The 15,114-nt window shown below is 50.6% G+C and overlaps 3 protein-coding genes across 5 annotated transcripts in view; 2 read left to right on the forward strand and 1 right to left on the reverse strand.

Annotated features, from left to right (window-relative positions):
• Nucleotides 1-5,278, forward strand: part of sptbn1 (spectrin, beta, non-erythrocytic 1) — a 50,099-nt gene extending 44,821 nt beyond the window's left edge. For all 3 annotated transcript variants that reach the window (XM_019860104.1, XM_019860103.1, XM_019860101.1), the window contains 4 exons: nt 1,482-1,696; nt 2,209-2,382; nt 2,644-2,686; nt 3,118-5,278. In XM_019860104.1, the coding sequence (XP_019715663.1) occupies nt 1,482-1,696; nt 2,209-2,382; nt 2,644-2,686; nt 3,118-3,381 (696 nt within the window). In that variant the 3' untranslated portion in view covers nt 3,382-5,278. The remainder of the gene's footprint in view (nt 1-1,481; nt 1,697-2,208; nt 2,383-2,643; nt 2,687-3,117) is intronic.
• A 1,180-nt stretch (nt 5,279-6,458) lies between these two features.
• LOC109510061 (2-aminoethanethiol dioxygenase-like) lies at nt 6,459-7,583 on the forward strand. The gene has a single exon (XM_019860107.1). It carries the CDS (start codon nt 6,758-6,760, stop codon nt 7,460-7,462), a length of 705 nt encoding a protein of 234 aa, XP_019715666.1. The 5' UTR covers nt 6,459-6,757; the 3' UTR covers nt 7,463-7,583.
• Nucleotides 7,584-8,631: 1,048 nt separating this feature from the next.
• Nucleotides 8,632-10,777, reverse strand: LOC109510060 (E3 SUMO-protein ligase EGR2-like). Its single transcript, XM_019860106.1, has 3 exons — nt 10,417-10,777; nt 9,689-10,298; nt 8,632-9,561 (listed from the first exon to the last, which is right to left on the reverse strand). The coding sequence occupies exons 1-3, from the start codon at nt 10,520-10,522 to the stop codon at nt 9,219-9,221; spliced, it is 1,059 nt and encodes a 352-aa protein (XP_019715665.1). The 5' UTR covers nt 10,523-10,777; the 3' UTR covers nt 8,632-9,218.
• Nucleotides 10,778-15,114: the final 4,337 nt, after the last annotated feature.

Consider the following 15,114-nt stretch of genomic DNA (forward strand, 5'->3'; position numbering starts at 1 on the left):
TGTTTTCTCCCCATTGTACAAGTTGGGCGACGCCCGTCCCAACCTGCACTCGCTCACAACAACATTCACGACTTCCAATGGCCAAAGCCACAAAAAAGGAATCTCGCAATAATCGGCATCATCCTAGCCAGTAGTCGGTCCCAAACGTGAGCTTCAAAGAACCCTCAGAAATCTTGATTAGCCCTGGATAAACGCCAGCCCAAGGTGGTGATCAAGATCTGTTGTTAGTCATCCAAGATCCAAGTCACGAAAGCTTCCTTTTCTCCTGGGAACGGTCGCGGGTAAGATGGCCGGATTGGTCGCCAGTCAGTCCCAGGGCCCATGCAGAGCCAGGCGAGCGGGAAGTCGAGCCGCGCGGCGCCATCACCGACTCGACTAGTTTGCTAGCAAGTCGCCCGGAGCTCGCCCCAAGTTTGGCTTCGGGAAACTTTTGGGCCGAGGTCCCGCTCCAGCAGGAAGCAGGATTGGTCTCCCCCTCCGCTCCCCCGGTCCGGGCCGACCCAGCGACAACCCGAAGCGCTTAGCGTGGTAACCGAGCGACCGACGAGTGGATTGGCACCGGCTTGTCGTGGGCGTGGCCGTGGTGTGCTGCGGTTGCAAGCAATTGCGCTTGACTGGGATTTGATTGTTTTGCCGCCTTGCATGACCTCACTGCATGAGCTACTCACCTTCTCACTCTCCTCCTTTGACGTCTTCAACAAGGGAAAACTTTTCCTCGGCTGCCAGCAGAGTCCCCCCCACCCTCCACCCCAATGTGGCTAACCCGGGATGAAACATAGACCGAGACCCGGATTAAACATTGACTACAACTGGAGTGTGCCGAGACAAAGAAACGACCGGGATAATTCTTGAAATCGGAGTAAACTTGAATTATTCCAGTAATGAAGCAGAACTCGACCAGGATGAAACGAGGACTAAACCTGCATTAAGCATGAACTAAACATGAACTGTAGCTGGACCAAACTGGGACTGGACTAAAAATTGGTTGAACCAGTCAATAAAAAAAGAAAATCAGTCTTGAACAATAATAAACTAAACGTGAACTGTGGCTGAACTCAACCGGGACTGCACTAATCCTTGGTTAAACCAGTCTTGAACCAGAACTGCCCCAAAAAAGAAAAACATTTAAAAATCAGTCCTGGACCTTAATGAAAGCTGATTGAAGAAAAGCCGGATTCATTTGGCTGTTAATTGCAAATACAAAACCCAGAACCGGACTTATCCCGGATTCAACCGGAACCAAACCGGGATGAATTCAGTGGTCCAGCAGGAAGGGTCCATTGTCCCACGCACAACCTTCTGGATCTTTGGTGCCGATGTTTGGCGTGCCTCCGTGGCAACGCTGTGATTGTGCTGTGCTCTGCATGCTCTCGCTCTCAATCCCCCCAAACAAACCAATCGTTCTAAATCTTGCTGCTAACCATCTCAATCATCCGACGCGGGTGCCGACGCGGACCCTGACCCTGTGGCGGTGTTTCCAGGATGACGCTTGCGCCGGCGGCGAGGCGGTCAACGGCGTGTCGGAGCCAAGCCCAGCGGGGTCCCCGGGGGGCGCCCGCAAAGCCAAAGCCGGCCAGCAGGCGGCCACGCTGCCCGCCAGGAGCCAGCAGGAGGCGCCCTCGGCCACTTCGCAGATGGAGGGCTTCCTGCACCGCAAGCACGAGTGGGAGGGCCACAACAAGAAGGCGTCCAGCAGGTACGCGCGCCGCCGCCAAGCGCCGTGGATGGGCTGACAAGCTCGCATCGATTCCGGGAAGAAATTAGAAACCTTCAAACGATGTCGATTGGCGCGGCAGCTGTTTAGCAGCACCTCCGGACTGACAGTACAATGCAAGGCATATATTTGTCGTACTCTGCAAAATGTGGCTAGCATCGCTGTGACTTAGTTTCGGCCGGCTACGTGGCAGGTAATGTACTGCCCCCTGGTGGCCAGGGAAAGCCGCCAAATTCCCATGGAATGAAGACATTCCTTTTTTTAAATTGAAACGGTTTGATTCTTGACATTCTATTTCATGACGTTTGTATGACGAACCAGCCTGTGGTGTGCTTTTTTTTCCTGGGGGGAGAAACATAATACAGGCCTTTTTATGACTGATGCAAGTGGTGGGCATGTGCTGGGGCGCCCTCTGGCTTCGGCTCGTGCGACTGCACCTTGTCATTGTGGTGATGGTTGTCGTTGCGCTGGTGCCCCCCCCCCCTCCCCGGCAGGTCGTGGCACCACGTCTTCTGCGTGCTCAACCATCAGGAGCTGGGCTTCTACAAGGACCACAAGAGCGCCACGCAGGGCATCCCGTACCACGGCGAGATCCCCGTCGCGCTACAAGACGCCACCTGCGAAGTGGCGCTCGGATACAAGAAGAAGAAACACGTCTTCAAACTCAAGTCAGTCCGCCGGCGTCACGCCGACAACAGGCGCCGTGCCTTTGATGGAACGCGTCTTTCAAGCAACACCTCTTTCAATCTGTGCGCTTTGGGGGATTTGGCGTGTCTTGGATTGAATGTGCTTGCCTTGGTTAAATCTAATTTAAGTCATTAATTTGGCACATGCACCTTTTGAGACAACGCGTCTTCGATTCTGTCTGTCAGTGTCTGTGATTCATGGTGTCCCGTTAATAAGACGACCGTGTCTTTTGATTACTACAGAGTCACTGACGGCAACGAGTATCTCTTTCAAGCCAAAGATGACGTGAGTAACGACCCTTTCATTTTCTCTCAGTCCCGGTTGAATCCGTGTTTCAATGGGAATTGATCCCAGTCCGTGTCTATTTTTGCAGCGCTCAACCCTAGTCGAATCCTCTTTCATTGCCGGTTTGATCAAGGCGAAGTGTCATCCGGCTTCAGTTCAGGATTAGTCACGATGTGGTCCATTTTTAATCCAGGTTCAGACCTGGTGTAATCTTTCTTTAGTCCTCCTTTTAAGGAAGGGGCAAGCTAGTCTGTCTTCAGTCCGAGATGAATCCTGTTTCAGTCCATCTTTAATCCACACGCTGTCCTAGTTTAGCCGACGTTTTGGAAAAGGATCCGTTTTGACTTGCCAATGTGAACGCACATAATGGGAGAAGTCAAGTGAATGCTACTGCTAACGCTAACATGCTTTGTGATGTTTTTGCGGCGCAGGAGGAGATGAACTCATGGATCTCCACCATCTCGGTGGCCATTTTGGGCGAGAAGGGCGAGGTGACGCCGAGTAGCCACAGCACGCCGGCGCCCGCTGCCACCGCCGCCCGCGCCCACACCATGCCGACCTCAACTGGTCGCTCGGTCACCGTGCCTACTTCGGCTTCGGCCGAGGTGGCGGCGGCGGCGGCGGCCGAGTCCAGTCCAGGCAAACGCGACAAAGACAAGGAGAAACGCTTCAGTCTCTTCAGCAAGAAGAAATAAATTCTAGCGACTAACTCCTCTTTCCCCCTCCTCCTTCCTCTTCTTCCTCTTCCTGCTCCCGTTGGTCCCTCTGGTGCTGATTGGCTCGTCCCCGGTCGCCTGGGGGCTGTTACCATGTCAACCCAACCCTCTCGATTTTACGCCGCTCGTACTCGTAAAACATCAACTATGAAGAAGAAATCTAAACAATAACCAATTTAGTCTCGTGTAACGTTTCCACGTTTAGCCGTCCGGATGCTCCTGCTGGGTTTCCTCCTCCTCCTCCTCCTCCCGGTCTTTGTCTTCTTCCCATGCGAGCCACTCCAAGTGCGTCCCTTTGGAGCCGAAAGTGTCCACTCTGTGCCTAACAACAATCCACCCTGGCTCAGAGCTGTAGTCCTGCTTAAAACTAGTTTGGGGGGTTTTAGTTCAGGTTTCATTCTGGTCCATCATGGGTTCAGTTCTGCTTGAGCCCTGTCTTACAACCAGAGCAATCCTGTCCTGTTCAGTTCAGTATTGTCTTAACCCACATTTAATCCCAATTTGTCACACTTCTGGCTCGAGATAGATTGGATAGTTTGTTTTTTTTGTTTTTTTACCAGGTTCCATCTAGGTTTGCTCCTGGTTTAGTCTGGATTTAATCCTTATTTACACCAGGTTTGGTCCAGGTCTGGTTTAGTCCAGATTTAAGCTTTGGTCAAATCATATTTGATCCAGGTTTGGTCCAATCCAGGTTTAAACCTTGTTTTGTCCACATTGAATCCAGATTTGGTTCTTGTTTCTTCCAGGTTTGGGCCTGATTGAGTCCAGTTGTGACTTGACGTGAGCTTGTTGAAGGTTTTTGAGTGGTCCCGTTCTGTTGCGATTTCATGGCGATCCTGTTTGGCCGCTGTTGGTCTTGCTTGGCTTGTGAAGCGTATGTACAAGTTGTGTATAAAAAAAAAAAGTCAGAATAGTCAAAGTAATAGTTATCCGCCCTATTCTCAATTCTGCTTAATCTTCATACTGGATTGAGACCTTGTTCGGTCCAGTCCTGGTTTAGTTCTGGTTTAAACCTTCTTTTGTCACAATTGAACCCAGGTTTGATCCAATTCTGGTTTGATCCCGGTTTAGTCCTGCTTCAATCCAGGTTTGCTCCTTGTTGAGTCCAGGTCTGGTTTTGTCCAGATGGAATCCTTGTTGAGACCGGGTTTCGTCCCGGGTTCAATCTTAATTCCTGATTATGTACAAGTTGTGTATAAGAAAAACTAATCTTGCGTATTCTCGCCTCTGCTAATCTCCTTGGTGGACTAAAACTTTGTCAATGAAGGAAGACTACAACTGACCAGAATGTTGACCTTCCTGACGAGTGCTGGCCTATCAAAACTTCGTCGTCGTCTTCTCATCACATTTAGAAGCACTAAAGTCGCTTGGCGCTGTTTGATGGTCGCTTGCTTCTTCTTTGGCTTTTCTTTCTGTCCTTTTTTTTTCTCCTCTCTCCTCCAATGAACTGCTGACCAGAACAAGTTCCTACTCAGCCTGGTAACAAAGCAGCCAGTTAGAGGCAGCCTGGCTTTTGGGTGCGCTTCTTTTGCACACCTGACTGACAATTTTCTCTCTCTCTCTCTCTCTCTCTCTCTCTCTCTCTCTCCAGCGTGTCGTCTGTATGCACGCCGTGGTCACCGTAACCGTAGTAACCGGCACCGATATGTCCTTAGTTCATTGCGCACGATCAATAAATGCCACAAAGGAGGTTTGTGTGGTGAGTTGAGGGGTTATGAGGGGTCACTGCTAGTTGAATGTGCACCTGTAGACACCCCCCTTTCCTCCCCCTCTCCTCCCACTCCTCTTTTGGTCTCTCTCTTTCTCTCTCTCTCTCTCTCTCGCTCTCTGTTCCATAACTGCAAAAAGCCATTAAAATGCTTTTAAAACCTTAAAAGCTCACTTTGTTTTTCTTGCAACTCATGACCTGTCCCTGTTGGATACATCAACGGTTTGAATGTCCAGCACACCTCTCTTTATCCATGTTCGATTCTGCTTCATTTACGTTTGAATCCTTGGTCAGTCCCGGGAGTAAACTACGGACCGTATATGGACCCTGGGCCACACCTTGCTTCACCCACCCGAGCCGATCCAGCCCGCAACCCTGGAGGAGGACCGCACTGCAGGCTGCAGTAGTGCCAGTTGTCCGCTTGGTGGCGTGCCGCCTCATCACTGTCACCTTCCATCCATCCAGTATCTAAAACCGCTTATCCTCACTGAATCAGAAATTGGAAGTCATAAGTGAAGTCACTATGCACTGGAAAACAAATTGAGTTGTTTCTATGGCAATGGTAATATCCCCCCTCTCTTTTTTTTTCATTGTCCAATTGTTATGGCAGGCACATTGCAACACGTCAACGCTGAACATTTGGTTTGGGTTTTGTGTTGTGAGGATCATGCATCACCAAATGTGTCATCAACTGTGTTTGTGTCACTGTACGTGTGGGTGCAGTCTGCTGTTGTCAACAAATGCTAATGAGGACTTGTGATGTCACACGGTGAGGAGGAGGACGTGAGCCTCCATTCTGTATTCATGAGGGCCTCAAATATCGAATCAGCATAAAAATGTGCAAACGTTCATGCAGAAGTGACAGCAACTTGCTTGCTTCGCTTCTTAGGCCACGTCCACTTCAGAAAAAGACAGAATATTAGAAAAAAAATCGTTCAACCAAAGGGGGGGAAATGAATTTGCAAGGTTTGAATTTTATTTTTGGAGGGAAAAAGTAATAAAATAACAACAATTGTGTGTATGCGTGTGTGGTCAAATAAAAGCATTTAAAGTACCATTGAAAAGTTTTTGAAATAAAGTCTTAATTTTACAACTATAATTGTATTTTTTAACAGTAGAGCAACCATGCGTATTGTGAATGTCAAGGCTACGAGGCTGGTCACTGACGGTGTTAAGCGAGTTCAAATTCCAAATGCCAACTGGCTCCACGTTTATGTATTTACTTTTTTTTTTTTACGTTTTACATGCTTCTTCGGGAACGTGTACAACACAAACGTGTACAACACAAACAATCATGTTGGCCTTTGTTTTCGAACTTTGACTTGTTTCCACGTTTTCGACTGTGAAACGATCACGTGACGAACGGAAGTAGGCTCGGAGCGCAAACGAAGATGAGCCCCATGAACACCGGCATCTCACGCTGATGCGATTTCGGATTGCCTGGTCTAACTGCACCCAGTCGTTGGCACGCGCAGAACCCGAATGTAAGTCAAGCACGCTTTGTTGATCAACTGTTTGATCAACAAAGGCCTTAAAGTAGTCGATGTCGGTAAGTTCAGTTTTGATGGACGGTAGTGAACTGTGTGCTTAATAAACGATCTTCGGATGCTAGCGAAGCCGCAGGAGCGGCTAGTTAGCTAGCTGGCGATGAAAGCCAGCGAAGGTTCCGCGATGGTACCCACTTCGTTGGTACAGAGGATCGCGCGGCAGGCGCTCGTCACCTTCCGCCAGCCGCCTCACGCCTTCCACGACAAGCACCAGCAGCTGCTGAGCCTCGTGAGGCAGGCGCGAGCCGCCGACCTCAAGCTGCTGCCTCCCGGCTGCGGCTCTCCCCCTTGCCGCGGCACCCCACCGGTCACCTACATGCATATTTGCGAGACGGAGCAATTCAGCATGGGCGTGTTCCTCCTCAAGAGCGGCGCCCGCATCCCCCTGCACGACCACCCGGACATGCACGGCGTGCTCAAAGTCTTGTACGGTAAACTGCGCGTCAGCTGTTTCGACAGCCTGGACAGGCAGGCAGCCCACTCCAGGCCGCAAGTTGGCGCCATGCTGCGCTCGGTTCTGCGATCCAGCGCCGAGTACACTGACTCCAGCGAGCCGTGCGTACTCGAGCCCGACCGCGACAACCTGCACCAGATCGACGCCGTGGATGGACCCGCTGCCTTCCTGGACGTCCTGGCGCCGCCCTACGACCCGGACGGCGGTCGCGACTGTCACTACTTCCGAGTGCTCCAAGGGCCCGAACCCCGAGAGCCGAACGGACGCGAGGTCTGGCTCATGGAGATCGCGCAGCCTGTGTCATTCTGGTGCGGGACCGAAGCCTACCTGGGCCCTGAGGTGCGCCTCTGACGCCCCGATGGGACGTCGAAGCCGCCGAATGCTTCCGCTCCTGGCAGTGATCGCGACGAAAGACATTCTTCTTCCCTGCGACTGACTGACAAGTTGGACATAGCGATGTTGTTATTGAGCCAAGGCGCGTATTTCAAGTGAGTAAAGCAACATGTCCACAGTGACACTTACAGTGGCCTCCTGGCAGTGATCGCGACGAAAGACATTCTTCCCTGCGACTGACTGACAAGTTGGACATAGCGATGTTGTTATTGAGCCAAGGCGCGTATTTCAAGTGAGTAAAGCAACATGTCCACAGTGACACTTACAGTGGTGGATTAGTTTTTGTTTTTTTGGAGTCTATCCCAGCCATCTTCGGGCAGCAAGCGATTGGCCCGCTATGTTGAAGTAGCTGTTATTGATCCAAGGCGCGTATTTGAAGTGAGTAAAGCAACATGTCCACAGTGACACCTTGACTTACGAGAGCCCAAACTTACAGTGGTGGATTAGTTTTTGGGGGGGGTTTGGGGTTTTTAGGAGTCTATCCCAGCCATCTTTGGGTAGCAAGCGATTGGCCCGCAACTGGTTGCCAGCCAATCGCAGGTCACGCATAGAGAACCAACACAACAAAATGTCATCGATACTTGAACAAGGACAGATAACTTGGAGCGAGGCTGGGTGCTTTGGTGCCGCACGCCCGGTGGCGAATGGCTGCCAAAGACCACGGCAATGCACTCGGTAGGGGGCGCCCTTGACCGCCACGGCGTCCTCTTGGAGCGTCATTCTCTCAATCAGAACTTTGATGAGCAACGTGACAACATTTCCCCAAATTGACAGTCTGTCTAAATGCTGAGTTGGGTTCAACTTGTGGCCCGAGATATTTCCTAAAACGGATGGATGATTGTGAACGCAATAACGTTCACAATCATTGATCATTCCCAAATCCCCAATCAAAAGAAAGTGTTTGTTCTTTTATGTATTTATTTATTTTTACAATAATGGGTGTGATGTCACAATGCCATCCCGAATGAACGTCCGCAAAAAAAGTTTTGTGCTTTTGTCGAGTCCCTGAGTTGTTTCCGCATTTTTCCTCCTGAGCATCATCATCAGGGGGCGCAGCCTTTCTCTCCCGATTTTCTCCAAGAGTGTCCCCTAAAAGTTTCCTGCTTCGCTTGACTTTTTTTTTTTTTAAACAATTCCGATAATGCAGCTGATGGTGACGTCACAAACCAATTCGTGCGAGCTTGTTTTGTGTTGTTGTTCTACGCCAGGCCTTCAGAACATTTACACACAGACTGGAAATGTCAATGTTGACTTTTGCCAAATCAAAAAGATTTGAGATGTCAAAAACTACAGTCTTCCTATCCATAATTAGCATACCAGTGCTATCATTTCTTTCACCACCAGTTGTCATTCATTTGCAGATGTGGCAACAGAATTGTTGATATCTGAAACTCTACTTTCAGCTGTAATTTTGCTGCGGATATCCCTAATTCACGTACCAGATATATCGTAAGTCAAATTTGAGATATCTACAATTGGATTCGGACGTGTCATCACTGCAGATGGTCGCTTTTCACACAGAATCATGAATCCCAAACTGGGGAGTTACAGATATCATCAATTCACACAATCGAAAATGTAATTAAAACGCGTCGGGCGGACAATGGAGGCGAGCCCAAGATGCGTTTGCAACGTTCAGGCGGCTGGCCGTGCCGTGCGTGCCGTCGACTCCCTGAGATGTCGGCACCCTCCGTCGGTGACGGTGTCGGTGACCTCAGAGGGCGGAGCCTTTGCTGCTTTTGGCCCTCAGGTGCACGTTAACGTGGCGCCGCCGCTCGTCGCTGCGCGCGAACTTCCTGCCACAGGTGTCGCAGGAGAAGGGCTTCTCTCCGGTGTGCGTGCGCACGTGCGTGGTCAGGTGGTCGCTGCGGCCGAAGGCGCGCATACAGATGCGGCACTGGAAGGGCTTGAGGCCCGTGTGGATGCGCAGGTGGCGGCTCAGCTCGTCCGAGCGCGAAAAGCGCCGCTCGCAGCCCTCGGCCGGGCACGCGTACGGCCGCTGGTGCACGGGCGTCTTGCTGGGCCGACACGGGTACTTGCGCGGGCGCAGGATCGGCCTGTGGGGGAGGATTTCATATTGATGTTGAATTGACTGGGTTGCCCCTGTGATGAAATGAGGGCAAGATGGGGGCCGCGGACCTTGAGTTTCACACGGGCTCTAACCGTCAACTTTTCTGTCCGTACCTGAGCGGTAGATTGTGGTGGGTCGGAAAGGCGGCGGCGCTGAGCGAGCCCTCGCTGGCGGCGGCAGTCGTCATCGGCGTCGTTATCGGGGGTGGCGGTGGCGGCGGGGCCGCGCCCAGAGTGAAATTGCGGATGGTGTTGAGTGGGGTGAGGGGCGGGGCCACACGGAGCGAGTCCAAAGCATACGCCGTCACCGATTTCCGGTCCGGGAAGGTCGTCTGGGTGGGGTACAACCCCCCCACGCCGTAGTCCGCTACCAGCGGGGCTTTTGGCACCGAGTTGTAGGCCGGCGCCGCGTGATAGGTCACCGCGCCGCAGGTGGACGTTGCCAGGTAGCCCCCATTGGACGGGTCCTGGTACACGTCACCGCTGCAGGAGTACGACGAGGGCGGGGCCGGGTGTAGGTGGGTGTGCGCGTGCGTGTAGGGAGGCGCGTACATGTGGCTGACGTCAGGCTGGCCGTGCGCCATGACGTCGTCCGACGCTGCAGGTGAGGCGACGTCCGCGCTGACCACGCCCACCACGTCACTCCACGCTCGTCCTGCGTCCACCCCCAACTGCACGGGGAGCGCGCGGAAAGTTGCCACGTAGTGCGCGACGGGACGCTCACCTGCATGCGCGACAGACAGACAGACAGCGAGACAGGTGAAGGACGACATTTCCCTCAGGCGTCGTCAAGCGGCACACACGGCGGATGGAAGGACCGCCTTTTGGCGCCAAAAGCTTACCGGCTTCATGGTCTTGCGCTTTGCTTTGCGCGTCTTGCCTTTCTTCATCTTCTTGTTTGACGACAAAGGCCGACACGCGCTCCAGGGAGCCCATTAAAGAGCTCATCGCGACGGCACATGAAAAAGCGCCACTCGTGAAATCTTGCGCGGCTTTTTAAGGGGATCCGTGACGTCATTGACCATAAGTGGACACACCGGCCTTGGCGCCGTCACGAGCGCTCGGAACAACACCGCAACGGCCATAAATGTCACATCCTGCCTACGCGTGGGTGCGCGGGCGCGTGCGTGCGTCTGAGCGCAACACCCAACAAGGTCCAAGGTTCCTGTCCACAGTTTCGACCAGGGAGCCTGTTTGAAAGTGAAATCTACTTCTTGCCTCCCACTTCTGGAATAACAAATTATACCCCCCGCCCAAAAAAAAAAAAAAAAACTCGCAAATTATATTTAAAATATCGGGGGGGAAAAAATGAAACAAATCCTGAAAAGAATCTGAGAAAGCTCTTCTTCAGCCCATGGCCACACAAAATGTCCCTGGGCTGAAGAAGATTGTCATTGCTGTCATGTCTTACTTTGTTGATCTGATTAATGAAATCGATGATTGATTGCAAATTGTGACATTACAGCTGATAACCAATATTGCATTCAATTCCAAACACATCCGTGATGAGTCTCAGGCTTGATGTAATGATGAATAAAAGTAATAAGTAATAATGTAAAATTGATAAATTGTGTGTGGGTGTATGTATATATGTATGTGTGTGTGTGTGTGTGTGTGTGTGTGTGTGTGTGTGTGTATATGCATATATATACACACAAACACATACCCCCTGCAAATCGGAAAATGGATGGATGGATGGATAAAATGGGAAATTTGTCATATCGCATATCGTGGTAAACTCAGATTTTTTTTTTCTGGCGTGGCAGCCGTATGCTTCTGCAGCTAAATGAGTGCGAGAAATAATTCAGGACTGGGGTCAATGGAAATAGTCGGGTGGTCGGATTGAAGATCAGAGTGGACTGTGGGTATAACCCCCGGCTCTGTACTTTGCCCACCTCTGTTCTGGAAGCTTCCTGAAGGAGACGTCGGCGCTTCCCATTAAGGAGAAGCGCATTCATGTGACTTTCACATGCGCGCCAGCTAAACGCGCACAGCCTGCGCTCGCAGCCTTTTCAACGCCCACACCTCCAAAAATGTTGCTGGCCATTGTGGCTGTGTGGCGCGCCGCCCACCCGCTGCCAGATGGGGGCTTGGTCACTGCGCCCCCCCCCCCCCCCCCCACACACACACACACGTACGTGCATGTGCACACACACGCATATTTTGGGGAGCTCAAAGCCTCCCACACACACGCGCACGGGTTCTCTTTCTGCCAGTGTGCTGCACTCGTGGTGCGAAGGCGCACACGGCGAGCTCCATGGGGACGGTACCCCGCTTCCACCCTTCGCCCACGCACCTCCGTGTGCGGAGGCTCCAGGGGGGAGTGGGGGTTTTGGTTTTGTGTTTGGTGGCTGGAGCGTCAGCCGTGGGTCCGGTGGCTCGGCGAACCGCAGCGCGCCGATTAATCATCTGTCATTGGCGCTTTTGGTGACTATGGATCTTTGTCTGGGCTTGAGGCGCTTTGGTGTGCAAACGTGGCAAAGGAAGGCCCGGCTGACTTTTGGCCTCCGACGCTCACCGCGCGGCACCTGAGCCTCGGAGCGAGCGCCGCTCACTCCTGATTATTTGGTCTGAAGAGACAAACGCGGAAAGTCAGCGGCGCTGAGCCCGTCGGGCTGGACGAGGCCTAAAGGCGATCACAAGCACTGACCAACATTTGCGAGCTCAACTGGAAGATTTGTCCAATGAACATCTTGCATTCATTTGGTAGCGTTGCTCTTGGCTGGCCTGCTTCCCATTTGTATGTTCATTTATTTTTGTCCAATCAGATTTCAGCTTCTATGTGTTGCCTTGTCCATCTCATCTGCCTTAACAATCAGTTGCTCTAGCGAACAGGATGAATCGGACAGAAACATATTTTTTCTTTCTCCCTAAATTGTGTGTTCCGGGAAAAAATATGAAGATGTTTGTTGTTTGTTTTTGAACTTTTTTTTAGGTACAATTTTTCCATCCACCATCTGGAATGTGAACAAACAATCTGCGGCCTTGGATGGTCTTCGACAAATGTTCTGGATGGTCTCAAAAGATTGACTTTCATCTTGGCAACGCAATTTGTTTGGACGGAAGCCGTGAATTCAAGTCCATTCAAAGCGGGACTAAAACGCCAAACACAGTCGGGTAACTTTTGCATGTTAAAGTAAAAGACGAGCTCCCGTTGTCACCGTTCACCTCGGATCTGCCGCTCACGACGTTCTTGCCGCTCTCACCTCCGCACGGATGATTCGGCGACGTCTCCTCCGTACAAATTAGTCAAAGCTTTCACATCATGGCAAATTTGTTTCCAAGGATGAAGTGATTTGGATTACTTTGAACTGAAAGGTAATTTTAAATCACAATTTGTATAATCTCCATTGGTCACAATTCAACTCCTTGAGTTTGTCTCCGCCATTTCAAACAACATGCCTGTGATTTCTTTTCTCGGACGACTTTATTAGGATTGTTGCTGACCCCCACAATGGTGGAAAATGAGCACAAAACTCAATCCCATCCAAATACTTTGCATGGCGGGAGAACGTTTGATGGATGCAAAGCAAAGGGCATCTGGAAGAGCTTCTCATTTTGCCACACTGGAATTTGGACCTTCAATTTGGGCCCTTGAGAAGATCGGCACATTCGAATCCAACGGGACCGCCTCAAAGTCTAATTTGAGCATTTCCGTCAGGCTTCAGTGTGGCACAAAAACATCCAACTCACCTCAGCGCCGCTCCTCTTGTTCTTCCTTGCTCTGGCTCCAGGTCTCGTTGTGGTCCTTGGCGTCGCCGTCTCGAGGAGCTCACAATCCGACGCCCCACAGCAGAAGCACAACGAGCGCAGTGAGGACGTCCCGATGAGGAAGACCGAGAAGGAGGAAGTGGAGGGGCGGCCCCAGCGAAAAGTCGCCGGTCATCGTCGCCCGGGTCCGAGTGGGCCGTGGCCACAAAGAGCCCAGAAGACAAGGAGGAGGGGGTGGTGGGGGGGGGGCGGTTACCAGCAATACCATTGTCCTGAGAATCAGATGGAGTGACTTTGTATGGAGCCTCGCACAAGTCATCTTCCATGTCGAGGAATGACCTTTTGAGAGATATTGAAGGCTGCGACCATTATTTACATCATCAATTCTTCTGTCGACTGTTTTTCGCGTCATTTAGGAATCGAATTTACCACACCCCCACCCCCAAAAATGTAATTTCCATCCCCTCTTTTATTTCAAATGGCCACTGGAGCAAATGTAAAAAAAAAACAAAAAAACAAAAAAACATGTATTGATTCTGATGATGTTATTAGCTTGGTTGGGGGGGGTTGCTTTCGAAACTTTGTAATTGTTCCATTTGAATTCAAGACAAAAAATGACCAGTCTGCTTTCATGAAGAAGATTTACGTTGAGAGGCTGAAATGCCGTGGTTTTGACAATTTTACATTCGGCAAGGTCTCAAAACAACTTCATCCATAATCAGGACGGTCACCAATTCATTTGATAATCAATTAGCTGTCCATGATTTGATTGTTACACCACCTGGGGAGCATTATTAGTCCTCAACATTGTATCCCTCTACCGCTCCATCTTTCCAGAGAGTAGCCAACGATTGTACTCAAGTTAGAGTACTGTTACGTTTGGATCATAAGATTCAAGTAAAAGTAAAAAGTACTCCAAATAATTCCTTGAGTAGAAGTAAATAATTATTCAGTGATGCTGAGTAACTGGTACAGACAGGGGAGAAGAAAAAAAAAGATCAATGAGCACAGGTGTCAAATCCAGGTCCCGAAATTCCAAACCCTGCCACAGTCTGGCATAAGACACACCTTCTTCGACTCAACCGGCTCGTCAGAGCGAGTTCATGACGTCACTCGATCTGAGTCGGTGATTTTGTTCAGAATATTCGAAACCGCTCTATATGAGGCTAAAACTAAGCGCGCGATGATAGTCAACACCGTTCCACGAATAGCTCCGTTGGGTGTCAATCAAAAGCGAGTGAGTATTATCTTGCTTGACCAGGGCGCGTGCCTCGTGTCGCGTAGAAGTTGGTGAAACGGAGCAAATATTTCAAGTATATGACGAAAAAGAGTTGCCCGCTGTATCCATGGCGACAGCATTTCAAGATGCTGCCGCAGCTGTCGGTCGCCCGGTCAAGCGGAGATTCAGAAAGGATGTGGTTCATTTGACACGTGGCTGGACACGCACACACATCAGAGATGTGCAGTTTACCACGCGTGCATGTGCGCGTGTGCGTGTGTTAAAGAAGAGTGCATCTCGCGGGGTCGAGTGAGTGGGTGGACCCCCTGAGCAGATGGACTTGTGCTTACCACCGCTCACCGAGACACACAAACAACGTACAGAGCAACTAGATTTTTTTTTTCGTGCTTGTAGGCACTTTTTGTTTTGGTTCATCACATTTATATCTCCATTGAAAAGCAATGTCAGATTATTTTTCATTTATGGCTATGATCTTGTGAGTTACAAGGTATTTTTTCCCGCATTTTGAAGAAATGTTTCTTGACGTGTATTTGTTCCTGAATTTATTGAGCTTGATGTTCGATCTTAGGTGTGATTGTTGTTCAAGCGC

This window comes from Hippocampus comes, unplaced genomic scaffold (assembly GCF_001891065.2).
Source record: "Hippocampus comes isolate QL1 unplaced genomic scaffold, H_comes_QL1_v1.1 scaffold39, whole genome shotgun sequence".
In the NCBI taxonomy this organism is placed as follows: Eukaryota; Metazoa; Chordata; class Actinopteri; order Syngnathiformes; family Syngnathidae; genus Hippocampus; species Hippocampus comes.

What these genes read in the sequence shown, in the direction of transcription:
- LOC109510060 (XM_019860106.1), bottom strand. Translation starts at nt 10,522, where the DNA reads ATGAGCTCTTTAATGGGCTCCCTGGAGCGCGTGTCGGCCTTTGTCGTC. An exon ending in AGCGCAAGACCATGAAGCCG is followed by an intron (nt 10,299 to 10,416) that starts GTAAGCTTTTGG and finishes TCGCGCATGCAG; the next exon opens with GTGAGCGTCCCGTCGCGCAC. An exon ending in CACCACAATCTACCGCTCAG is followed by an intron (nt 9,562 to 9,688) that starts GTACGGACAGAA and finishes CCTCCCCCACAG; the next exon opens with GCCGATCCTGCGCCCGCGCA.
- LOC109510061 (XM_019860107.1), top strand. Translation starts at nt 6,758, where the DNA reads ATGAAAGCCAGCGAAGGTTCCGCGATGGTACCCACTTCGTTGGTACAG.